This window comes from Rhopilema esculentum, chromosome 18, assembly GCF_057945365.1.
Source record: "Rhopilema esculentum isolate cy_ngs chromosome 18, ASM5794536v1, whole genome shotgun sequence".
Lineage (NCBI taxonomy): Eukaryota > Metazoa > Cnidaria > Scyphozoa > Rhizostomeae > Rhizostomatidae > Rhopilema > Rhopilema esculentum.
The window spans coordinates 2,635,744-2,662,572 of NC_142832.1; the positions used below are offsets into that span (position 1 = coordinate 2,635,744).

The following is a 26,829-nucleotide window of genomic DNA, read 5'->3' on the forward strand; positions in this document are numbered from 1 at the left end:
GAAGGTCAAGTGACGCCACTGGATGTTATTTATCAAAATGAATTCAGCCAGGTCAAATTGTAATCAGATAAGTACTAAATAACAATCAAGCCTTTATTTCACAAAATATAAACATCAATTTTGGTATTCCCATTTCGTATGATGCTTTGTAAACCATACATCAAATTATGAAAAAATTTGACACCATATCCCATCCCAAAACACACCAGGTTCTTTTATCAAACAAAATGCTTACACTTGAGAGCCAAGTTTCTCGCCTGCCTGGCATTTTGGTTTCTAGGTAACGTGTGATTTGCAACGAGATATTCAAACGAGGTTTGGTGTCAGGGAATCACCTTTCGTTTGATTGTCATGCAAACACTCTGAAGGAAAGGTTTGAGTCAATTTTGACGTGAAAGTAGTTCCTGTTTAACCCCACGCTGGGCGTTTTAAAGTTAAAGAAAAAATTGAAGCTTTAGCAATCCAATCGGCTAGAGACTGAGTACAAAGCATAGGCAGGTACGAGCACGCTTTTGATTGTCCACCTTGCAACTTTCAATTCTCTTGTAATGTTATGGTTTTGCCACATCACAATTTCTTGTTTAAACCGATGCACAGATTTTTTTGACTGAAGCTTCAACATGGAAAATATAAAGGTATAGCATACAAATATCATTATATGTTTTTGTCATTTTCAAAATAACAGAATGAACTACAAAAATCGTCAATTTGCCTAAGTATCACAAGCTGATAAGCGTAAAATGGGCTAGGCCTTGCCAAAAGTTTCATTCTTTGGTATGTTATAGATTTATTATTTCCTGGTATTGAGTTAAAAAACTTCCTCGCCATGTTTTGCTGAAATTATGCAAACCACCTAGAATGGCAGAATAAGGGAATTTAGAACGCCTAGGTTCATTTTATTTTCCTATAAAAATGCATAGCAGTCGAAAGCATTCCCAAAACCTGACGACCCTTGCAATACATTAAGAGAATAACAAAGATTTAAAGACCGCATGACGAATATCACGAAAAAGACCTCGAGGTTGAAATTTAGTTAAAACTTGCGGTTCCCTTTGAAAAGTACCTAGCCATGCAACGTAAACTTTGGGAATTTCTCCTGCGTATAAATTTTTTTTTGTTAAATGTGCTAGTTTAGGCTGTAGTAAAAAAGAGTTTTATGTGTAATAGATCTTCCAAAATTTTAATCTTTGAAGAAGAAATTCAACAGAACCATATCTTTTTTGGCCAAAACTCCATGATTGGTCAAAGGTCCGTTGCTGACACGCCCCATCTGTGTTCTTGGAAAAAACGTGACTGTCTTGGAAATGATGCTGTGGAGGAGAACGGATCAAGCTGACTTGGAAGAATGATTGGAAATTTATCATAATTTTTTAAATAGGTCAACTTGCAATTTCTTCAGAAAATGATTTTACGTATTTCATTTCTAGGGTAACGAAATATCAAGTTTCGACCTAATATCAAGGATGACGTCAGAAGTGTCAAATGAAATAATCGCAAATGGCACAACTCACAAAGGTGGGAGACTCTTTAAGGTCTGTTTGTTTCTTGCCGTTGTGCAAGTGTCAAAGTGGAAGGGGCCAAGGCTAATTACTGGCTTATAGCAAAACATTATATCTTTAAAAAAAGTTGGGGGCATGGACTTTTTGCTCATCAGTCATTTGAGGCCGTGGTTACGAATTGAAAAACAAGGCTGTATTCAATAGCATATGATTTGTTTGAGCCACTGCAATCTGAATGGGGCACTTGGAAAATGTTAGAAAAGAAGAGCTTTTTATTTCTAAAATTGAATATTTCATAATCTCATCCCCAAATTCATTTAGCTCTCCCATTCAGGCACCACGGAGCGTTGATAAATGTGGAGGGTCTAAAAAAGAGATGGTGCTAAAATCGAACAAAAAGTGTCTTGACAAGTTATTCATTGGTTAATTTTTTGCATTTGCTCCGCGGTGCCTACCATTTATTGCGTTTTAGCAGAAAATACTTCTATAGTGATTCTATATATATATATAGTTAAATCCGAAGGAAACAGTGGTGTAGTGCTAGAGGGCTGAGAGGCGGCAAGGGACCAGATCTAGCATAATGTTATGCTATTAGAGCCTCCCTCGTTGATGTTGAAAACGTTGAAAATGATGACAAATCTCTGCTTTTGCTGTTGTTTTTCCAACAATTTTCGCGAGCCAACCCCCTTATTATTTTCATAGCACTACACCACAGAATAATCTTGGCAGTAAAGTGTCTGTAAAAACTTTTGTTATCATCAGCTATATCTCTTTCGAATGTTAACAGAGGAGTGCAGTTCATATATGGAGAAGGAGATCTTTGAACAGCCAGACAGCACAGAACGGACTTTAAAAGGAAGGGTGGATTTCGAAAATCATAAAGGTAAGTCATCTATTTGCTTGCCTATTTTTAAATTTCTAATAGAAGATTTTACGAAGATGGCAAGCAAAACAGAGTGTAATTATTTTATCGTTATAACGGATCACTTGTATCGTGGAAGAGACCTTCTTTTTTTCGAAATATTTAGATCTAGGTATTAAATATTTAGGTTTTATTCAAGAAAATTATCAAAATCATTCCAGTGGCACCTTGAGAACCCCTCGATCTATTCCTTGTATCCAGGAGTCTAACTTGTCCTTCAAAACTGAGTTGCGGTAAATTTTACCAACGAAAATACAGCTGAAGTAAAATTGTGTTCATATTTTACCAACTGGCAAATGATTTGCCGACCAACTCAAGATTATAACGACCAACTAATTGAGTGTGTAGTGATTAAACTGGGAGCTTCACACCCTTTTTGTCCCCTTTTGCCCCTGATAATAGTTCAATTTTTCGAAAGGTAAAAGAGATTTACTGCGTAAAACATTTTGAAGGTTATGATTTTTATTTTTCGAATTGCTTTATAGTGACACTGCGTGGAATCGAACCTCACAAGGAGGAAATAATGCATTGCCTTCACATGATATGAGGCGCGTTGAAAGCGAGACCATAGGCAATGACGCATTAAAGTTAACGTTAGCGTTATCGTTGGTCATGATACGTTAAAGCATATATTTATTTCAAAGGTTATAATTCTATAATTTAAATTGTTTTTAAAGTGGTACTGCGCGGGATCGAGCCTCACAAGGAGGAAATTATGCGTTGCAGAAGATTGATAATGATTGGTGCAGGGTCCAGTTTTCATGTTGCTGTTGCGGTATGTCATCATTTTGTAACGTGTTTTCTTTGAATGATCGGTATGAGGGTCTTAGCCTGCGTCACAGGCCATAACTGCCAACATTTCCTGTTTTGTGGGGGTTGGGGGGGCAGGGGTAGGGGACCCAAGCATGCAGTGGGTGCGCCATCAACAGAAGAGTCAGATCCTTTTGGCTTACTCTTAACGAAACAGTTTCCAAACCAACAAGACTTGTAACTGTGCCTCTCTTTCGCTACCTCGTATGGGCACTCTTTTCTAAAAATAATATTTCCTGTTATACGCCTTTCCAATCAATTTTCATTGTTTTTCAAAAATTCTGTCTTAATTACGGAGTGTTGTTAAAGTCTTCTTCATCAAACATCTCTACTTTCAGACTCGTCAAATAATAGAACAACTAACAGAGGTTCCAGTTATGACAGAGCTTTCAAGTGATTTCATGGATCGAGAAGTCCCGGTTTTCCGGGACGATGTTTGCATATTCATTAGCCAGTCAGGTATATCAGAATTTCATGATTATAAATTGTCAAAATACCAAAGGTGTCACAACCTTTCTTACACCATGTTACTCTTCCAAATACGAGTAAACTTCTTTTTACTTTTCTAACAAAGGTGAAATTTATTACGCTGAAAGTGTCATTAAGTGTATCTTGGCTAAAAGTCTGTTTGTTGATTTGTCTCATCGAGTTTCTGTTTAGGCCTTTCTGTGACTTGTCTCTTTGTTTTGTCAGGTGAAACATATTCAACCTTAGAGGCACTACGGTATTGTAAAGAAAGAGATGCTTTAGTTATGGGAATAACTAACACTGGTATATGTGCATATATGATTACTTCTTAGATACTTTCTTCTTAAATAGCAAATAATTTTATCGTGTGATTGTCGATGATTGCAAACGATGACCGGTACGACCCTAAACGTTGCAAATCTTTTTTAGGGTTTATGATCTTCTGTGCTTATCTGGAAATTTTTTATTTAGGAATTTTAATTCAGTGTTAAAAAGAGTGACAATGCGACTTGACCAAAGCTAGATTATTTTGCTGTGTGAATAGCGATGATTAGAATAATAGCAAGCAATTTTCCCCTTTACGGAACACTTACAAGATACTCGGTCTAAAGCTTATGTGAGTTTCATGTAAAACCTGTAATTCAACATTTCTCATTCATCTTCTTGTTTTAATATGATCGGTTTTTTAAAAATAATTTTCAGGGTTTTTGGGTCATTGGATAATGAATGTTTTGAGCCATTTTAGCACGGCAAATTTTTTACAACTCCAGAAATATTTAACTTTCTCTGTATGCTTCCAACCTTTTCTGCACATAATTTTATGAGCGTGATGTGTCTTGTTATTCAGTCCCCTATTCATATTAGATGATCTTCTAAAAGCCCCCCCCCCCCCCCCTTCATCACTACCCTTTTTTACTTTCTGCATAGAACTACATATAGGTACTTCCAATCTACACAATTATCTTTCTTCATAGTTAACAGCACATTGTCAAGAGAAACATCCTGCGGGATACATGCAAATGCTGGGGTAGAGACAGGTGTAGCCAGCACAAAAGCCTACACCAGTCAAATCCTAGCACTCATTATGCTTGCTCTGATGATGGCAGAAGACAGTCGCATTAAGCAGCCACGAGTAAAGGAGATAATCGACGGTCTAAAGGAATTACCAGGTGAGGGGGAAAAGGGGGGTTCGCTGTTTTCACGAAGTTCTGGAATACTTCGCTAATGGAGTAGAATTTGCTCGATAAAATATTTTCAGGTCTTGTGCATTTTTTTACTCGATTTCTCGATTATTGATTTTCAGTATGCAAGCTTTTACGTTTAACGCTCGATTAAATACATTACACGAAAACTAATCTATTTCTTCATTTTTCATGGATTCAAAAAACCTTCGATCCTTATGAAGATAACACCCCCTTTCTGTCCCTCCAAAGCAGTGGCGGATTCAAGGGGGGCAACAAGGGGGAGTTGTCCCTCCCTCGACGAGTTGAAGCAAGTCTGGCGCCCCTTTTTTTAAAATTTTGCGTCCCTTTTCAAGAATGCGAATCAGGTGAAAAAGATTCTGAGACTTATTGGTTAGTTTACTTCAAGGATTATCTCAAAGTATGCAACAATTATTGTGAAAATTCCCTTCCAAAGTGAATAGAGAGCCTTCTGTCAGTAGTTGAGGACTGAAATTATTGTATACATACAGCATACACTCGTCACCAATTTCTGAAAATTTTACAGCGCCCCCACCACCAACTGCCCCTCCTTCAAATTTGCTCTGGATCCGCCCTTGCTCCCAGGTAAGTTGCCTTTCTGAAACAGGTAAGTAATGGTTTCTGAATCCTTACTCCTTGATAAAACCCATTTTCTCGTGTATCTTTGGGAAATGGAAAGATATCCAGAAAATGTAAAGTTGTAGATCTCTATTGTTTATGTTCTAGGAAAAATGAGACAGGTGTTGGAACTCCAAGATCAATTGAGAAAATACGGAAAGCAGCTGAGTGGAATGAAAAGCTTATTGGTGATGGGAAGAGGATACCACTATGCGACATGTCTTGAGGGTGCATTTGTAAGTGACTTTCTCTCCTCATTGACTCATATCTAACCAAGAGTACTGGGGTAATTGTTAAGCGTACAGGGGCAGCCGTTGAGAGGAAATACATTCCTCCCATCAATGCTACATGCAAAACTAACAAATAATTTTTCTATAATATAACGAGATACCAACGAGATTGGTTGATTTGAGTGATCGTTCGATTAAGTGATCGTCTAGTTTTTGACCTTATAGAAAGTGAAGGAGCTCGCAAATATGCATTCAGAAGGAATTCTGTCCGGAGAGCTAAAGCATGGGCCACTGGCACTGATTGACAAAGAAATGCCGATTGTAATGGTCATTTCGAAGGATTCGACTTATGATGTAAGAAAATTCATAATTTTTACATCTTTTCTCGCTTTCACTTTTTGCATTTTAGTCTTCTGTTTAAGGTAAATGACATCAGCTTGATTGTAGTTTATCATTTGTCCCAAGTATAAGAATGGCTTGGGAAAAAATTAATGTCGTTTAATAAGCCTATACACCCCTAACATTTCTACCAAGAGTGGTATCCCCTTTGGAGGGGTATTCATTAGTGAAGCGTTTCGAAAGGGGATACCTAAGGAACACTTTCTTTGAAACCAGATTATGGCCACAGACTTGGGGCTATTGACGAGAAATTTGAACAAAAATCAGTCATTTTCTCGTTTTGTAACTTAAAAAGCTCTATCTGAAAACAAATAAAATGTAGATCAAAGTAGAGACCTTCCTTGAGGAGATTTCCCCCACTCCTTCCAAACTGCACCGATTTGTGCCTTTGTGCTTTGATTTCGTGACTATTGGTAGCTGTAAAACACGATCACTTGAACATTTTTACAACTCCTTAAATAGCATTGGCAGCTGAAACTCTGACAATACACCCATAGTTTAAACAAACTCTGACAAACATGCGAAACCATACCTTTATGCATCTTGAGTTGTTTGTTCCTAGTATTTCCTCATTATCTTTCGCAAATCAAGACCCCTTCGATTGAATCTTTTTTCATTTTCAGCTTATGGCTTGTTCTAAAACAAAACAAAACTGTCAAAACTTTGAGCTACATTTACGATAGCATACTTAATGAAACTACTGCATTTTTTCTTAGTCTTAAACGTATCTTTTTTCATTGTAGAAATGTATCAATGCTTTACAGCAAGTTATTGCTAGACACGTAAGTTAACTTCTTAAAATGTTTCAGGTAAATAGATTGGTCTCTTGGAAACCCCCTTTTAGCACAAGGGGCAGAGTATCCTCAACGAGCAAAGCTCATTTTGATTTTGCTGTATAATGCCAAGGAAAATAAATAAAAGTCCTAATTGGGGTGAATTTTCCAAAAACATTTTGGTCCATTGTTATTCAAACAGCTCTGTCACTTATGAATAAAATCTATAACCTTTCCGTATTTTAGGCCCTAATTTAAGAACATACAAGTACCTCAACTATCAACATGTTTTTTATTGTTGCACTTTCCCTGTTTCCATTTCCAGTTCATCTTCCCTCAAATTTGATGTTGGTAATATTCCTATAGTTTTTTAGGGCCTTCTTGTGAGGGATAAGCCGCTGTAAGAATAAAAAGTTAAACAAAGATATTTTACCGCAGTTGGACTCGCAACCCGAGGGGCGATTCACTCTTGCAAATAGCGTACGTGATTTTGCTTAAAACAAAAGGATTTCTGGGGATTTTCAGATAAAACAATAGGATTTTCACAAAAGGTGTACGAGATTTTTAGAGTGATTTGCCCCTCGTCGCAACCAACCCCCTCCCCCCCAGTTAGTTTGTTCTAAAGGCCCGTGCTACACTTCAATTAATCATAATATTTTCTCTACATTTCAATGCATCAAATTGCTCGAAGGTGTGATTGAATCCAATACTAGCTGTGGATTTTTTGTAAATAACGTAAAGATATATTTCCATGACAGGGGCAGCCAATTTTATTATGCAGCGAAGACTGTGAATTATCTACAATGGCAACACGGATAATTAAAATTCCAAAAACAGTGGATTGTTTGCAACCTTGCTTGAACATAATACCATTGCAGATGCTAAGCATGTATATGGCACAAAACAGGGGACATGATGTAAGTAACTAAGAATAATTTATCAGTTTATTAGTTTATATAGCTATCTGCTGAGACTAAAGTAGAATTTTAGTACAATATTATAACGACAAAAGGGATGCTTTGCATCTCCCGTCATCTTTTTTTATTTTCTTATCAATGATTAAATAAACTTCAACAAGCAGCTAAATATCTAAATATGTCGCCTTCAGTGGAAAAAACATAGCGTCATGTGGTCCAACTGCAAACGGCACTTTCAATTTAACATTTTACAATCCAATAAAAGAAAGAAGAAGAAGAGAACGCAAAAACTTGCAGATGATAGTGCTTGTAAGAGCCTGAATGAAGAGAATGACTGAGAAAAACACAAGATCCCGTCATCTGATGTTGGATCTTGACAATTGTTAGTCCCCCTATGAACAGTTAGTGACCTTCAAGATTTTTGATTCAGTATTTAGGCATTCAGTCAATGCCCAGTATTCTTATATTAATCAGGGTGTAAGGGCAGATGCTAAAATCGAAAGAGTGCAGTTAGAAAGCTGCAATTTGATCAAAAATCAGATTTCCACCCTTTTGAAAAAGATGCAGCTTTTTAAAATCTAGAGGCATTAAAACATATTTTAAGTCCTCTAGGAGATTCCCTCCGAAACACCAGCCAATGACAGCGAGGGACGGAAATTTAAAATACATGCTTAGAAATTCATCGCCACAATGAGCTATTCTGAAGATGTACAAATCTGTATGCAAAGTTTTAGATTCAGAAAATTTAAGACGTTAAAACAGTGCAAATGATATGTGGTTGTGCGAGTAGAACAAAATATAAAGCAGCGTTTCATTAGTCAATATAATGTAATTTGCGACCATTAAATCCTTGATGAAATATGCAATTTTCATTTGTAAACTTCGGAAGGATATCCCATAATTTCGTGTGTTTTATTTGACTACACTGACTATTGTGAAGATACTGCTATTGTCACTTCCTATAAATAATTTCATGATGAGCCGTGCAATATCCCTTTAATCGTAATAACCTGCAAAAATTCATCAGTTTTGCTAATAATATGAATGGCAACGAATAACATTAAATCGTTCAATGCATAGTAATAAACTTACACAGGCGTTGCAGTAAGTCAATGTATCAATTCTCATGTTCAAAGGATACCGAAATTATTACATTTCGAAGTTTCTTCGCTTTTCTCATCTGACTTTTTTTTCTTCTTGAGAACTTGACCTACCAATAATTAATTGCAAGCGTACCAGGAAAGCTTTCATTAACGAAGATTCCTTTTGATTATCATATGTAACGATATTCGTCTTACTCAAGAATAGTATTGTTCGTATCATTCACTAAGACGTTCTTGGCAGGTTGACAAGCCAAGACATTTGGTGAAAGCAGTAACACACGAAGCTTGATGCACCATAAACCAAGATCACCAAGTAGATTATTGGAGAATAAAGAACACTGCAATCTAACAAAATTATATTGCTTAACAAAATTATATTGCGTAATATAATTAAATTGCTTTATTCCTTCTACAATATGATAAGCATTCACGTAACATGATTCGTGTTGTACTTGTTCTAATAAAGAGAATGTTCCACAATAATTAGTACGGTATTTTGTTAAAGGATTAATAGTTTATTTTATCGAGATAATATACATTTTACTCTATGCTTAATGGAGGTGGACGAAAATCGAAAGAAAACCCTAAGTATAAAGTCAACAGGTTTGAAAAAGGAGTTTCATGACCGAATCTGATTATGAATAAAGCCCCTTGTTCAATTTAAGTTTAATGGAAATTTTAAATAGAATATGGTTACTGACGATAAAATTCCATAGGAACATTATAATGATTTTTCACAATTAAACAGACGCGAAGATAGGCACCCACAGACGAACGTGAATTATTCATTAGAAGATGGGAGATTGAGCTGAAAACTCATTATAATGTTAATCATACAGACAGGGTCGATTCCCTTTTTTACAGCCATCATATTTTATTTTTAAAATGTTTACTTTTTTTCAGAAGAGTGTGAAATATTCAATCTTTGATTAGTGCATTGTATTAGAAGATGGAAATGTTTAAATGTCGCTATATTCGTTGTCAGATTAGTTTGAGTAGAGTTTATCTAAAGCTACAGTTTTTACTAAAATTAAATTATGGTGTTGCTAAAAATTTGCTTAAAACTTTTTCACTATTAGCTGTTTAATATAACAAATATAGAGTACAATTGAATTTGAATTCTTCGAATTATTTATTAATTATGAATTTGGGGATTTTGAAGGTTTCTTTTTATTTCACTATCTATAATATGAAAGAAAACAAATGGTATGAAGGAATGATAGTGAATTCTTGAGAGGTTGTTTTTGTTATCAAGTCGTTTCTGCTAGATAACTTAATTTTCCTGATAGTTTCACACCTATAAGATACAATGAACAAAAAGCCTTTTCTTGTTATTATGAGATTTAAAAAACTGTTTCTATAGGAGTCATGTTGATGTCAAAGCCCCTCCCTGGAACAAAGGTGTGTCATCGAATTTAGCGATGCTCCAACTATCCAAGACTGAAACTTTAAATACAGTATTCAAACTGCGCTCTCATTTCTTGACCATTTCACTTATTATGGATACTTCATTCTAAATCCTACGTAGCTAATTAAAGCAGAGAGGTAGCAATAATGTCTAAGTTAAATAAACATAGAATAGGATGTGAAGCCGGTGGGGAATTCTTCAAACGCAAAGAGTGCGAGGCGAGGCCATACACTCAAAACCACAACAACTTTCCATAAAAGAATATCAAAAGGCCCACCCCTACCCCCTCCTACTCCGAAGAAAATAACAGTATCAATGACCTTTATATACAATCAGAAGAAATAACATCGAGGAACTTTCATTTTTAGCGGCTCTACGATCTGAAATAAGCAATAAAGCTACCGAGACTGTTTAGGAGAAATTGTATGCCCCTGATTGTCAAGAAATACATTGTCATCTTCCTCGTCTCCATCAATCGCTGCATTATTTCCAGCATTTACCAATGTGACGTCATTTGAGCTTGGCGAGGGAGCCCTATGTACAGTTAAGGTATCCACTGCATAGATAATGGAAGAAATGCTCACACCACGCATTTTTCTTTCTTGTTCTAGTTTCAAGTTGTCAAAAACATATGAATTTTCTTGCGCAGCTGGAACTGGGCAGGAAGAGCTTAAATATGCACTTATAATCGGTGGGTCATCCTGTTGTATACTAGTGTGTTGATTTTCAAATACCTCTTCTATAATTGATCCATTCCGACTTTTAGTAAAGAGAAATTCTTTTTTTAGTCCTCTTGTTGGACTTCCTACTGATGAGACATCGATTGAGTTCCGTTTTCCTCTTCGCCTTTTGACTCCTTTTCCCTCCGATTCGTCCTTTAGGGAGAACCTTTTCGAGCCGGGTACTTCAAGAAAGGTCGTCGAAGTCCCAGCTCTTGATCTTGTTAGCTTTGACAACGTCCCTTCTCGTGACGCATATGAAAATACAGCTAAAAATAAAATATCCAGTTAGAGCATTGTTTAAAAATTATCTACGGTCACCAAGCAAGAAGATTTTGTGGGCCCGTGGCAACAGTTCGAATTGAGACCCTCTAAATACAGGGTCTGGCCTGGAGGAAAATAAGGGTGAAGAAAAGTGGAGAAATTTCCCAAAATTCTATCCTTTAGAGCAACAGACAAGACCATACCTTCTTTAAGTAGTGAAGCCTCGAAAACTTTTATAATTCATTATCTGAAAACCCATCCGTAAAATACCCAGAACGATTATGCAAAACGGTTTGTACTTTTTTAGAGCTGGGGCTTGGAACACCTCCCCTTACCCTGTGTGCCAGAGTGAAAGAGTAGACCACTGTTGGACCATCCCTTTCCCTGAGGCTCTGGTCCCCTTTGCTACAATAGCATAACCTTCATAGTAATTGTGTATTTGGCCGTCTTTGGACCATGCATGTACAAAACAATTTAACAATACAATATACATCAACTTACACATGTTGAGCGAATTGGTAATGCTCAGCCGTCTAACTGGCTCTGCGAGGCAGCTACAGACTTTTCCCAACATCGATCTGAGAGCCGATTTATAGCCTCGATTACATGATACGTACAATATTGGGTTAAGCATTGGGTTGATATGAGCCAGCAGATGCAAGTAGAAGTGATAGGATTCGTTTACAGGTAACTTCAGCAATGTCAAAGCCCTGTATGTCTGAAATAAAAATGTAATCTCCAGTACAAATAGTTGGAAGAAAAGATAACTGGAACTGAAGATGACGTAGAAAAAAGATAAGAGAAGCGACGATAACTTTTTAAGACACTGGGCCATCTGATGACTTCAAAATAGAATCCTTTTGAGGTGGTATTGATTGAAGACTTTCGAACATTTACACGTGTTAATATTTCATTCGCAACACTTGATAACACAAGAGCACCTGACTTGGCGATTTCGAAAGATTTTCATCATAACTGTACGTCTTTTCGAGGCAAAATAGTATTTGGAAATTGATATTCACTTCAAAACATTTTTACTTATTAAAAACATTTAATAATAACCTCACACAACAATTTACAACTTAGAGTTAAGTTTGTAATTTATGTACACGATTCAACGCACCTTTTGAATAAGCACCCTCAGAAAAGCATTATAAAAGGGCGTAGTTCACCCATGGCATTTTTCCAAAGTAATACGGTATTTGGTTGCAGAAAAGTATTACGATACGATATTTTTAAAGTATCTATGCATGACTCACGACTGTCGCAGTCTCATTCAAAACAAATGAAAGTGTAAGAATATCCGGTATATAACAACGAAAGAGCACCCAAATTCGAACTTCAATACTCCATTTCATATTCTCACGCATAACATAATATAACATAACATAACCAACCGGGCGCATGCCCAACATAACATAAATACGAGGCTAATAACGTCACAGAAAGGTTTTATGGTACTTACCAAAAAAGGAATGTAGCATATAAGGAATATCGACACAATTATGACAGTCATCATTGTGTATCCCTTCTGTAGAATTCCATTTGCGTGAACCCCACGTCTCTGTTGAAACGATAACCTCGATGTCCATTTCTTTTTTACTCTTAGCTCACGGATCATCCTTGTCGTCAGCCATATTTGGATAATGATTAGGCACCAACCCTCCCAGACTACCAGGTGTACCAAAGCAAAATCTTTCTTCGTCTTCGGTGGAATCTCGAATGCGCAATATTGTCCCTTGCTGTAGAATTTGAATCTACCAATGTGAAACAGGGGAAGTAGTATATGAATCGCGGACCAAAGAAGCAAACCGAATAAGATCCAACGCACAATGCTGTATGTTATATGAGTTCTGTAAAACAAGGGCCTCACAACACAAAAGTATCTCAAAGCACACATTAATAAAACGATGAGGGCAGCCCATAGCAGTAGCACTGTAGAGATGAAACCAAATGCCTGACATATGTCAGTTTTGGTCAGTTTATACCCAGAGCAAGAGAGTGCTATGGGTATCAAGTTAGATACTGCCCCTAAGACATCCGATACAACGAGCACTCGAACTACCAGATGGCACGTGTTTCTGTTGTATCCTTTCAGTTTTGACAGTAAAACGACAGCTACAAGATTGAGAACGATTGTGACCGTTTGAACCACGAGATATATAACTGCATGAACGGAACAGGATGATTTGCCCACTGTTGCCCATTCTTTCTCAGTCCATCCTTTACCAGATATATTAGCCATTTAATTGCTCATCGCATCACTCTCAAACATGCATTTATTGGTCTAAATGTGTTTATTGACTATTGCTGAGCTTGGCTAGGCTGGAGGTTTTCTGGTACAGAACCTGCTATAAAAAAGAATTCCATCAGCTCTGCATATCAAAATGCAGAAAAACACAATGAAGGCCTGTAAGACTCAGGTAATCAAAAGTTGAACTAGCCGTTAAAATTATGGAAGAGAAAATATTAAGATATATCAAATCAGTTTGACTGTATCGCAACAATGAAATCTCTTTTTACTTGCTACAAGCCAGGCTTCTCATAAATGATCGACTATTCAGGCAGTTATCGCTATCTGAATCTGGCTGTATCTGATTCCTTTGCTGAACCAATTCAAAGAAACAGGGAGATAGGCTTAATTGCTATGAGAAAGATCAATGTAATTGTAGGCGCTAAGTCTGGTATTGATGTTACTTTGTCGTCTGTTTACAAAATGACGTAAAGGTATTACAAAGACATATCATGTTCGGAGGCATCAACTTACTTTTAAAAATGGGTGTGCAAAAACAAGAGATGTGATTACACTGAAACTTTAGTTTACGCGCAAATAGAAGCATAATGTCTTTAGAAGCAGAAAGGTTTAGGATTTGTAGATATCAGAAAGGTAAAGAAAAAAGAAGGTAACAAAGATAAAGATCTATCTGAATGATTTTGTAAAATAGAACTTCGCATATATTTAATGCGTTTTGCATTTATTACATTTATAAGTGTTTCAATTGTCTTCTTTTCAGAAATGTGATAGATTTTTTGCTCAAGATTACTTTCAGCTTTTCAATATTTATCAAATTTGCAAGCAAGGTGTTACATACACTGTTTTCGAATTTTTTTCAACTCAAATTAACTGTAACGCTACAACTGATCCAGTTTTGCGCTCTAATTCCAAGCCAAAGTCTCAAGCCAAAGGCAGTTCCAGTTACATTGATAAAAGTCATTTTGTCCATGTTTTCAATATTCCATTAACTTAATTTCAACATGAAAATGCATTCATAGGTTGTAACTTTTTGTAAATACCAGACAGCAATTACCCTTAGATGACCCTTATCGCAAGGCTCATTCTAGATCCTTATAAATACCTTTATGTCAAAGCATCTTTTAACATGCCAGCTGCTGGGTTGGGGCAACTGCCCCGCTAGCCCCAGTATGCTCCCCCCACCCCACGACTGGGCAAAATCATTTTTTCAATCCAACATGGTCGCAATTTCGGCCCACTATCCGTTTTTCTTTCTAAAGCAAAGCTCATGGAACCAATGTCTAAACAGTTAAAAATCCTTAAAGATGCTGTGCCATACCTTGAATAAAATGTTGTTATGTGTATCAGCAAATAGCTTACCTTTATAAACATCCAAACGACAAAACCAAGCTTTCCCCCATCTTCAATAAGAATAAAAAAGTCATTGCAGCTCAAATCTCACTATAAACTCATTGAAACGTGTTCGATTGTAGATGAAGACCAGCAAACATCAAGTTGATGTCGTTTTTGCAGCCTATTCTGGAGTAGATAAACTTTATTGATCTTGTGTATTCAGAGATATGACTGTAGGCTACTGGCTACTCCTTAAGCATCTGCGATCACTTTTGTTGCAATCCTTCTCAAGCATCCAAGAAAACGCATGTCACTCCTCCTCAAACTCCATAATTAACAGGTAAACAGCCCGTAAGTCGTGGGATTACAAACTATTGATGTAGAATCTTGAGTTATCTAATAAAAATCGAGTTATGCATCCCATATGTAAATGAAGAAATGAAAAGTTCTTGAAGTCGAACGCAGCTGATTTGACACAAGAGTTGAGAGTAATGCTAACGACAGGTTTGTTATGACCATAAAGCGACTTCCCTGATAAACATCTTCCTTCTCGAATGATAGATCAAGCTAAAGAAACCAATATTTAGCTTTTAATACAATTGTTGCTTTTTTAGTCTGCGTATATTAACAAATATTGATAAAAGACTAAAGGAGTTATGGTGTGAGATGTTTATCGAAAGTATTATTTCATACAATTTAACTGGATGTTTGGTACAAGGACAGCCAATCACGAGAAAAAAATAAAGCTATGATATCTTTCTTATAAACATTAAAACTAAAATTAGACACTCTTACATGAAAACATCTTTTAAGTTTTGCTTGAATTTACGTCATTGATAACAGCCATCATGGAAACTCGAATTATGTCCTTAAAACTGAAAGCAAAGTGACCCCCAAGATGAAAGAAACAATAGTATTAATTTGGCTCAAGTTTGAAAAAGTTTTTAAAGATGGGATTGAAATGATTAATTTAAGTGATTCATTTCAAAGTTTTTCTATTTAGTCGTGTACAGCACATGCTTAAAGAAAACGATATTAATAACAACGATTTTTTTTTACAGAAAGTGAGTAATAGACAATTGCAGATGTGTTGACGTCATCATAATGGCGAAACAACATGTTGTTGGAAATTCCCCAACTGTGTGAGTTCTTTCACGATAAAAAATTGATTTGGTAAAAGCATCAAGCGACTTTCATGCGAGTTCAAACGTAACATTTTACAACTTAGCTATAATGTGATACCCGATATGACTACGACATGAATATGAGATTCTTTCAGTGGCGAAGCTAGCCAAAAATTGTTGGTCCTGCTATATGGACAGGGCCACGCCCTTATTCAATTGGAAAGGCCTATGGACAAAAATTCTATTTTGCAGATGAATTTTTTCTTAAATTCAGTAAAAAGCAAATTTTAAATCGATGTCTATCTTTTGAGAAATAAACCCATACTTAAAGACGTGCTTTAGGGTGCTTACTTTTCAAACAAATCTATGTTAAATTGTAGTAAGCCTCTACAGCTGAAGTAAAAGTTCAAATTGGTGATAACTAAATTTGACGATAAAAGGGGGTAGGGGTGGCATTTGAAGTTGCATATCATATATTTGTGGTATTCCAGATTTTGGTCTTATAAACCTGACAAATCTAGATACTCTATTAAAAAAATTTTAATAAACAACAGAGTTTAAAGTCTGTAGGGGCAAGTTCACATATTCTGCAGAACAATTATTCTGCAGCTGATAAAGAGAGGTACAATCCAATAATGTGTCGCATTATCAATTAAAACAACTTTATTAGATAAACCATTAGACGAGAAAACAATTCAGGTAGAAAAATGCAAATTCCGCTGAAATTGGTTTATTCTCCAACTCAAAACTTTCAATCACACAACAGTAAATTCAATTATGCTTTCATCGTCCTTGTCCAAGTCTAAGAAAATTTTATTTAGGCCACCATGATATACCGTGCCTCAAACGATCGTGCAAAGGCCGAAATCAGAGTGCCTCATACAGCCAATTCTTGTTGTTTACATTTCTTTCTTGCGAACTTTGGACTCTGTCTTGTTACAAATAAAATTTATGCAGCTCAACTGAGGCAAGTTTTGCTGTCAATAATAATATCATTGGTATTGCCAAAGCAGCAGAAAATCCGCATTCACATCGCCTCGCCATAATACTTGAACTGGCCTCCTTGCTAGTATCTCATAGCAGAACGAGAATGCACAGGGCAATTCTTGCAGTCCTGCTCTCAGAAATAGCAGGACCAAAGGTTTTCAAAACAATGCTCTTTGACCTACGTAGGTGAGCCCTCGACCAATCAAATCACAACTGCTTACGAAATGTTATGATGGTCATTCCGACGAGGTCCTGCTCCCGAGACTGAGCAGGACTGCTCTTTGTTCTAGACTATTGTGAAGCAGGACTAAATTCACAAAAGCCCATTGTGAAGCAGGACCAAACATAGGGTATCATAGCTATGAGCAGGACCAAAATACAGGGCTGCCGTAGAAGAGAACAGGACCTTGAGATTAGCACGGGATGCCTGTATCAGCTGGCGGAACTGGGGACTGTTTATCAAAAACAATTTGAAACTTCCTTTTTGCAAAGAAGAAATTGTTTATTGTTAACAGTAAATCTTATCTTTGGAAGTTCTTGGTCCTGCTCAGCAGGACCAGCAGGACCTTTGGCTTCGCCACTGGATACAGCTGAAATTAATATTGGGGTTCCACAAGGATCTTGCCTTGGACCTCTCTTATTTTTGCTTTATATAAATGATCTTCCTTTCGCTTTAAGAAAGGCACACGCTACTATGTACGCCGACGATACAGCGATTTCCTACTCTTCGGATAAAATCGAAGAAATTGGCGTTGTTGTCAAAGCAGAACTTGCCTGCCTCGAGAAATTGTTGCAGGGCAATAAGCTTTCCTTGAATATCGTCAAAACACAAGCCATGATAATTGGTTCAGCCCAAAAGCTGGGGCAGGTAAACAAAACATCAGTAATCACCCCTTGCTTCCAAGTTAACGGGAACGATATCAAACTTGTGCATGAAACTAAATATCTTGGTGTCATGATTGACGAAAATTTGAAATGGGGAAGCCAGGCAAAATTCCTTCAAAAGAAAATCTCACGAGCCCTTGGGCTTTCTTTTGAAATATGCTAAACAATTTGTACCAGAAGAGATGTTAAGGAACATGTATTTAAGTATCGTCGAGCCCCACCCCAGCTATTGTTGCTCAGTATGGGGATGCTATGGCGATACTAAACTGAAAACCTTGCAAAAATTGCAGAACAGAGCTGCAAGAATTGTCACGGGCTGCCCTTCTGATTCATCGGCTGCTCCATTGTTGCAAAGATTAGGATGGCTCTCGGTTGATAGGCTTATCCATAGGGAAACATCTACCATGGTATATAAATCCCTAAATGGACTTGCTCCTGACAACCTACAATGCCTGCCAAAAGTCTTGGAACACTGACGTCAAATTTCAAGGTCAAAACCAATCATCCCCCTCTCCCCCACGGAACAATGTTGGTTCACTATCAAACGGGTTAGGATTTTAGGAAGCACTTTCTTTTGCGCTTCTTTTATGATATTTCTCTAAATCATCAACATTGTTTGAGGGGGAAGGGGGCGGAAGTAGCAATTTTTTTTCATGAAGGGAATGAAAGATATCAAATGCAGCGTAAATTGGTGGATGTTCCAAGTACTTTTGGCAGGCATTGTATGTCAGATATTCTGCCGATTGTCTGATGTTCACAATCGGATCTTACGAAATGCGATCTAGTTATACCTCCAATGAGAACAGCTTAAGGTCAAAGCTCGTTTGCTTTCCGCGGATTTGATACATGGAACAAACTCCATTCTGATATCAAGTTAGCTCCTTCCATCCAGTCATTTGAAGCCAAACTCAAGCTCATAATTGAAAATATTCAAGGAAAGCTGGTTTTAATTTTCGTTTTTCTAATTTTTTATTACTATGTATTTATACATTTATAGGTTTAGACGATTATTGTGATTTTTAGTTACTTTTATTTTAAGTTGCAGGGTATATTGTAAAATGCTATGAAAACTGAATTGTAACCCTGGGTAAAGAATTTTAAAATAAAGAATTTTAAAATAAAAAATAAAGTAAAATAAAAATAACTATAGTATGCAATGTTAAGATGGTATATGTTAGATATCCACGAAGGAATGTTGATTTTCTAGGCCGCCAATTTCAGGCCACATGTTGTTCGTTGTGCTGTCGGATATATATTGTAAAGAAATTTTGATAAATGCTGAACATTCTTAAAAATTCTACGTTTTCGTACAATTTTTGAAACTTATAATCTTTTTACAAAATTCATGCTTTTAAATATTATATTTAACATTTTAAAAGCTTATTACTGCCCCAACACAAAGCCACGGCAAGTAAAGAAAAATGAGATTTGGTAACAGCTTGCCCGAGTTTTTGTAAATTATTTTCATATTTGAGTGAATAATGGGAGCAACAACTGTGACTGCTACAAAAAAAGGAAGAACAATTGAAGCTGTGTCACGAGGAAACAGTGGGAAAACGAACAGATGAAAATGCTGTTGAACGGTCAAATGCTTTAGAAACGAACTGAACAGTCAAAGACTTGTGTTGCATAAGCAAGTGCATTTTAAAATCTAAAGAACTATGAAGCTCTTCGTTTATGAATATAAGAACCTGCCCAAATTTTTGCAGCAAAATTCCTACATAGTTGAAGGCTATAGAGTGGAGTTATCTAATACAGACTGTTTTAAAAGGTTAGTTGAAAGTTAGATTCGATTTGTTGAAATTATTGTTTTTTGTTATTCACTGTTTTGTAATGGAGTTGATAGAGGATACTTTTTGTAGAAAAAGATCATATTAAGGATTGATTATTAACTAAAAGTTTTCAGAGTAACGAACTTCTTTCCAAGTTTAATTCTAGCAAGAAATGTCCTTAAAAAGCATTTTTCGGAAGTTTGATACAAATAAGAGCATTTTGTGAACATTTTGTAATTCGATGTTGAAATTTTAATTGCTGTTCCCATAAAGATTCAATTGAGCTCCTGCCCTAAAATAAGCTCCCGTGGTGGGTTATTTGATTTTTGAAAAATACTGGCTATTAGCCTGAAAGTAAAGAAATCATTTATGTTTTTGGCAAAAATGATATACAAATCATCGGCTCTTTTCCTCACCTTTTCCCCCTCTCTACTCTCCATTTCTCCTGTTTTTCGAAATTCTGTTAAATGTTCTTAACATTTTATCTTTTCCTTCGCTCTTTATGCATTTAATAAATTGTCATTTTTTGTCCCACTCTCGGTGCAGCGAGAATTTATGCAATTACTGGAAGAAGTTGACTAATTAAAGTTTAAAATTTCATGTTAAAACCTTTTGGTAAACCATAGTGGGTAAACTTTGAAGTATATTTAACAAGTTCCCCATCAAAGAAGTCTTCCCCTTGAATAATACTGTGATATGGTTTTGAGAAGTGAGGAGCATGCAACTTCTATTGAGATAAAGAACTAACCACAACGGTATATAAAAGCGAACTCTCTGATCTATTTGTTATTGGCAGTTATGAAACAAAAGTTGACTACGCTAACTCGAAACAGAAAAGCCCATCTACTCTTTCCAGGACCAATTTTGTTTTACACATTTTAGGGCTTCCAATGAAATTAAAACGGGTGCAAGAGTAACCCAAGCTATTTTGCGTTGCAAAACTGTAGCCATGTCCCCGTAGGAGGAAGGTCCTGCGTTCTTCACTTATCTCATTACGAAAATGCTGAGTATTGCAGTAATTGTTGCCATGACATCAATTCTATGAAAAGCTTGCGAGCATGCGTTAACTCTCAAGGAAAATCCCTTGCTATCAGCAGCTTGGAAAATGGAAATTCAAAGTTGCATTTTTGGATAAATCTGATTTAATAATGATATTATAAAAGATACTGAAAGATGCATTAGAATAAGAGCAGAAAATTTTGAATCGTCAATCATGTCAAATATCGCACTGAACTTATGAGGACTGCATATGTGATGATACTTGGCCTAAGTATAAGACATTCTCGGGGAGGATGTTCTTAAGCAAACTTGACTTACAAACAATGGAAAGGGTCGAACTTGGAGAGGAGGATCACAGTTCTTATTGTGGAATTTACTGCTATCATGAAATTCCATCCTTTCTGCAAGGCAACTTATGGATTTTGCGTGGATATCGGGTGAATTTTTCCTACTCACAATGCATTAGAAGGTGATGCTTTGTCCCAGCCAAAACAGTTTTTCTATTTTGCTTTAAAGCTTTTGTATAAAATGTCTCTTAGAGTCTGTGTCGACATAAATATTTGAATGGAAAACTGTGCGAATAAACAAAGTTAATAATGATAGGACAATCGTTCTTCGAGTAAAAAAAATGGATAGAAATAATATTGTCTCAAAATTCACAAAAGATTGCCAAACTAACCCCCAACTACAGTTTGAATAATGTAGGCCAATGTATGGCCTCTTATTATTGATAAAAATGAATATTTGAAAGGGAAAATGTACATAGAATAAAGGAGTTTTAAATGAACCTTGTAATACAGCTTGACAATAATATGCACAAATTAATCACTACATTGGTCTAAACTTACTTCATTTCCTGTTTCAATCATATTGTGTGTATTATCCATGTTTTGGGTTTTGTACAGTATTCTTTAAATAGACAGATAAACCCTACTTCCATCAGCCCTGGTATGATTTATTTTCTTCTTTGAAATTTTTAAAATCTCACCTAAAGCTAACCCCTTGTCATCCAAGTCACTTATGCTTCAACTAAAACAAACTTTCACTTTATGCTTTATCACAAACACATGAGTATCATTTTGATATAGTTAATTGATATCTTTAGTCTAATTTGTTACTCATAAGCTTGTTTTGTTGCTATTTTTTCTGTCTTTAAAGTTTTTTCTGTTACATTTTATGAAAGCCACAAGATTACTGACATATTTTCTCTTTGAAACCAACAGTATTCTTATGTGGACCAATGAAAGTATTAACATCTGGACTCATCTAATTGGTGGCTTATGGTTTTTGCTTATGATAATTTATGACAATATTTACACCATACCTGGAATTGATGGAACCATTCAAGACAATTTGGTTGTCACAACAATCAATATTTGTTTTGCTGTAAGTGTCCTATATCAAAGTGGAAGCTACATTTGTTTTATGCTGAAGGCTTACTAGTAGATGATTGAAAAAAATTATGCAAAGAGTGTATTGCAGAGAGGAAATTATCTCTTAACATCTTAAAAAGAAGAGAGTCAAGCTCTTAACTACACCAGTATTCCAGATTCTTCACTTAACTACATCAATTCCAGAATCCCGACCAAAAAATGATGATTCCCATTTCCCCAAAAACATATTGACTACTCTAAGTAATGCTGAAAATGAAATACTATTCTACACCTTGATGTAAAAACTTTAGCAGGCTTATTTACTTGTAAAGATAAAGATGAACATAAAATTGTAACTTATTTTCAAAAGAAACGTTTTGTTTTTGCCCTCTCATTTTTGTTATGGAAGGAGTTCCTTCCTCTATTATGAAATCATTGGGTTTATTTTCCCAAGAAATTTTCTATCAATTGAATGTGTAATTTTTTTTAGGCATGCATGCTTCTATCTGCTGGGTTTCATACATTCTGCTGTCATTCAGCCTTGTCCTATAAGAGGTGGCTTGCATTGGATCTTGCTGGAATTTCAATGAGTCTAGTTGGAATGTACATATCTTCCCTGTTTTATGGCTTCTATTGCAACTGGGTGAGTTTAGCTATATAATTGTTTTTAAAAGCTAGGGTCTAATAAAGGTAAAATCACACTTTGCATGGCAAATATCCTGTCAACTTGCAAGACAGAATCAAATTTATTTTTATAAGATTTAACCAAGGTGCACAATTTACTTCCGTTATTCCACTTTTCAATTTTATCATATTACTTTCTTGTAAATCAAATATTCTTTGTACAGTGTACTGATACAAAATATTTTCTTATTCTAGAGGTGTCAATATTTCTACACTGGCCTTGTGAGTGCATTTCTTATCATTTGCACATATTTGCACACAAAAGAGCAATTCTTGGCTCCACACTGGGCAAAAAAGAGAATCATCTTATATTCTTGCCTAGTCTTGTTTGGAGTTATCCCAGCAACACATTGGTATTTTCTGATGGGTGGATGGTCAAGTTCTGTGGTTAGGGTGAGTTTGTTAGTTGCACAACAACTTGAATTTTGAAAGGTGGGAATTCCTAACTGACCTAGAACATAATTTTTGTTGCTAAAAATCATATCAGGTTTTAGATTATTTGCTAGATGATGTTTAATTATTTCAGATAAAGTTAGAATAATTCCCCTTCGTATTGTTTATTTTGTATCCCTTTTTTAAATAAAGTATTTTTTTTAGAGTACAAATCAGGGTAGGGTAGCACACAATTAAATTGAGCAATGAATTCACTTTTGATAACATATTTACCCTGTCTTGAATTATTGAGCCTACTAGCCTTGCTCTGACCTTATACCTTTGCCATGCTTGCAAAAGAGGCTCAGTTTGATACTTTAAAGACAGGCTTTTAATTCCTTTGAAACCAAAGTATTGATAGTTGATGTAGTGTAATTAACTTCGAATATTATAGTTCAATATTAAATGTGCTCAAATTAATTTTAGCTCTTCATGCCAAAATTGATGGTGATGTATGCACTTGGATGTTCAGGACTTGTTGTTTATGTTTCTAAGCTCCCCGAGAGAATTTTTCCAGGTATGGCCTCTTTGCTAGTAGAAAGTGCAGTGAAATCTAATGTACATCGATAGAATGTGTGATCATTGTCACAAGAAAAATTTGATAAAATGTTGTTTAAAGGGCTCAAAACACCAAGTTTGCAGAATATTTTTAAAAGGGAAATATGCACTTTAGAAGTTTGAAAGCAAATTATATACAAAGTATATAATTTTTATCCTACCTCTCAAACTTTCTTCAAGCTTTGGAAACCTCCCTCAATAAAAAGGAAAATAGGGAATGGTTTGGGCATGGTACTATGGTGTCTGTTTCTCTGCTGTCTTTGACCATATTGCTGCCATTTTTTCTGCGCTCTCTAAAAGCTTTATGCACAAGAATTTTACAGCTCTGTGTTAAGCTGCTGACAGTCTGATAAATTCTTTTTTCAATAAACAAATTATATTTTGCCACCTAGGCTGGTTTGACTACATTGGTTGCAGTCATCAGTGGTGGCACTTACTAGTCTTGTGTGCACTTCTCTGGTTCCGTGATGCTGCCTTACAGCTCATTGTCTTTCAAATTGAAAACAGTTGCAAGGATGGTCACATTTAGGAAAGACAATGTCTAATAATTTTTTGTTTTTGATAATTTATGATTCAATACCGGTGTATTTAGCATATGCAATGACATTTTTGTAGTAAATGATTATACCTTTAAATGATAGCCAGGCCTTTCCGAAAATATTACATCAGCGGCTATCAAATATGAAAAGGTTTTCAGGCTATCTGTAATGGCAGTACCACCATCAAGACTAGTGTGTGGGGGAAGGGGGTAAAAGGTTTTTATTTTATGCCCTTCTAGGCATTGTGTATGACGTTCTACTAATATTGTACATCTACCCCTAAATCAAATTACAAAGATTCAAATATTGCCCCTCCCCCAACATTTATACCTATGTCCTTCAGTTGTGTGCCTATTGGTCATTGGTTGTTGTTGATAGTTTTGAAATTCAATAAAGTTTTAATTGGATGATAACACATTAACAAAAATGAGAGTTTTTTCAACAACGTCATGATGGAAAAATCCTGAAACTCAAGATGGAAGCTTTGATATCTAAACTTTAGTTTTCCATCCTTGTTTTTCATCTTTTCCATTTGTATTAATTAGATGATATTCAATTTTTTTATGCTAGTGCAAATAGTAATATTAGTGCTAAGGTTGTGATATCTAGTTGTTCTTTTTGGTTACAATTGAAGTGGAGTTTGGTGCATAAAGGGATGTATTTTACGAGAAGACCACATAGGGCTTTAACAAAGATGGCCTAAAACAATAACAAGTAAACACTGGGCCCCTAGCACAACACCGCATGTATATGTTTACAGACTTATTATATCAAAATATAAATTACTAATTGTAAAGAACTAATAAACGATTATAAAAGTGAAATTGCTAGCACATTTGTGTTTATTCATTCTGATTAATATTCTGCATGTTTTTAATGTACACAAGTATCGAGACTTTCTATTCTGCACATTCTCAAATTATGAGACTTTCTTGTCTGAACCAAATTACCTTTTGTCGAATTCCTATTGTATGTTATTATTTTTAGTGCAACCAAATTGTTATAGTAAACAATTACATCATTTGGCGGCAAAAAAATGATGCTACCATTCTATTGATTGGCATCCAAAACTAAACAGAACCTTGCAAAGATATTGTTTACAAGGAGGGAGGAGGAGGTTGGATCACTCGATAGAATGAATGAGGGAATAGAAGAATGAATTAAAGAAATAATGAATGAATGAATGAATGAATGGATGAATGAATGAATTTCTTATTTAGAAAATTTCTTTGACTCAACGAATTAGAGCTCTGGCAACCCCTTTTCATCATATACCGTTTTGCATAATTGACGAAATTTTCGATTCTTGGTGCACGGTTTCACGGTCTCTGGGGAATGCCTTTTTGTATAATCTTATTTATCCTGACACGAATTCCAACAGCTTCTGGTATTCGCTTCGCAGAGACAACAAAGTAAATAAGATACACCAAACAAGCTCCAAAATAGCAAATAAATGAAATTTATCGACAAAAGTTGGAAAGGCATAAATTGGAAAGGCATCTAATTAGCTGTTTCTGCTTGCTAAAACAAGATGCTCAATGCTTAGCACACGTTGATGTTTCTTGTTGATGCTTCTCCAAGCAAAACATCTCTGAACATGTAGAATACGGCAAGTGATAGCACATGTAAAAAAAGAGACCTACCTCAGTATTAGACAATAGGGAGCTTTATTGTATCTTTGCTTAGAATGTTTCCATTCTAGAGTGCCTCATCGGCAACAAAGTTGCAACATCAGAGTACCTGAAAGATACGCGTTTAGAGATACACATTATACAGAACGTGGTAACTTCAAAAACGAATGAAACCGAAGCGAAGCTCTCAAAATGTTTTACCATGCTCAGAAGTTTGCTTCCCAAACCTTTAGATCATTGCTTTCTCGGCTCACTTCACAGAATGCCAAGCTTTGCTTAATGGAGCTATTCTTCAAATGCTTTGGGAATATCAAATCCACTAAAGCACTGAGTTTTCGGTCCATTGAGACATCCTATTGTGATCTGGCAGACTTCAAAGTACATTCCGGTACTTTTTACATCCTCCATTTGTCTTTTCTCTGGCCTTTATTTTGCCTTTCCTTTTCTCCCTTGTTTCGTTCCCCGCGCTCATTTCCCCCTCCCTTTAAGAAATTGATACATAAAGAAACATGACAAATAATGAAGCAATAACTTCAAAATGTCAGTCTCGATTTGCCTGAGCAATGTCTGTGGTGGGTTTCCACGATAAACCAATTTATTTACCATTTAGAAGACAAGGTGGTCGCTAGAAACAAAACAATGCTTTCGTATATCCCCTTACGAAATCTATGTGCAATTTACTGCTTTCGTCCGTGCTTAACTGGACATTAATTTACTCTAAACTGTCTGAAAAGAAGTCAGTTCAAATCTACTTTGTCCATGTTCGAATTGTAACGGTGCTTCTCTTGTAATCAACCCGATATACATTGGAGTGCTGCTTAAACCATCAAGCCAATATACCATAAGAGCCAACTTCAACAAAACCTTTTAATATTGGTCGAACTTAATCATTACACCTTTTATGACAACAACCCCCCATATTCATTC

At 35.9% G+C, this 26,829-nt stretch overlaps 3 protein-coding genes across 11 annotated transcripts; 2 read left to right on the plus strand and 1 right to left on the minus strand.

Moving 5' to 3' along the window:
* Window positions 1-317: 317 nt before the first annotated feature.
* On the plus strand, window positions 318-10,095 carry LOC135680907 (glutamine--fructose-6-phosphate aminotransferase [isomerizing] 2). Of its 2 annotated transcripts, none has more exons than XM_065195133.2 (12): window positions 318-498; window positions 1,428-1,515; window positions 2,287-2,382; window positions 3,099-3,196; window positions 3,570-3,690; window positions 3,925-4,002; window positions 4,674-4,868; window positions 5,628-5,755; window positions 5,975-6,103; window positions 6,892-6,930; window positions 7,680-7,838; window positions 9,183-10,095. In XM_065195133.2, exons 2-12 carry the CDS (start codon window positions 1,464-1,466, stop codon window positions 9,228-9,230), a joined length of 1,143 nt encoding a protein of 380 aa, XP_065051205.2. In that variant the 5' UTR covers window positions 318-498; window positions 1,428-1,463; the 3' UTR covers window positions 9,231-10,095. The 2 variants fall into 2 exon arrangements, with proteins under 2 accessions (XP_065051205.2, XP_065051204.2); XM_065195132.2 differs by having other exon boundaries at window positions 495-635.
* Window positions 10,096-10,215: 120 nt separating this feature from the next.
* Window positions 10,216-26,801, minus strand: LOC135680905 (uncharacterized). Of its 6 annotated transcripts, none has more exons than XM_065195129.2 (5): window positions 26,104-26,801; window positions 25,915-26,011; window positions 12,798-13,680; window positions 11,834-12,050; window positions 10,216-11,337 (listed from the first exon to the last, which is right to left on the minus strand). In XM_065195129.2, exons 3-5 carry the CDS (start codon window positions 13,575-13,577, stop codon window positions 10,748-10,750), a joined length of 1,587 nt encoding a protein of 528 aa, XP_065051201.2. In that variant the 5' UTR covers window positions 13,578-13,680; window positions 25,915-26,011; window positions 26,104-26,801; the 3' UTR covers window positions 10,216-10,747. The 6 variants fall into 6 exon arrangements, with proteins under 6 accessions (XP_065051201.2, XP_065051202.2, XP_065051200.2 ...); XM_065195130.2 differs by having other exon boundaries at window positions 12,798-13,683; XM_065195128.2 differs by lacking the exons at window positions 25,915-26,011; window positions 26,104-26,801 and adding an exon at window positions 14,946-15,081.
* LOC135680909 (progestin and adipoQ receptor family member 3) lies at window positions 14,121-25,104 on the plus strand. Of its 3 annotated transcripts, XM_065195135.2 has the most exons (8): window positions 15,119-15,258; window positions 15,980-16,060; window positions 19,390-19,685; window positions 21,909-22,071; window positions 22,549-22,701; window positions 22,938-23,135; window positions 23,601-23,691; window positions 24,125-25,104. In XM_065195135.2, the coding sequence occupies exons 3-8, from the start codon at window positions 19,576-19,578 to the stop codon at window positions 24,259-24,261; spliced, it is 852 nt and encodes a 283-aa protein (XP_065051207.2). In that variant the 5' UTR covers window positions 15,119-15,258; window positions 15,980-16,060; window positions 19,390-19,575; the 3' UTR covers window positions 24,262-25,104. The 3 variants fall into 3 exon arrangements, with proteins under 3 accessions (XP_065051208.2, XP_065051207.2, XP_065051206.1); XM_065195136.2 differs by lacking the exons at window positions 15,119-15,258; window positions 15,980-16,060 and adding an exon at window positions 14,121-14,235; XM_065195134.2 differs by lacking the exons at window positions 15,119-15,258; window positions 15,980-16,060; window positions 19,390-19,685 and adding an exon at window positions 20,728-21,154.
* Window positions 26,802-26,829: the final 28 nt, after the last annotated feature.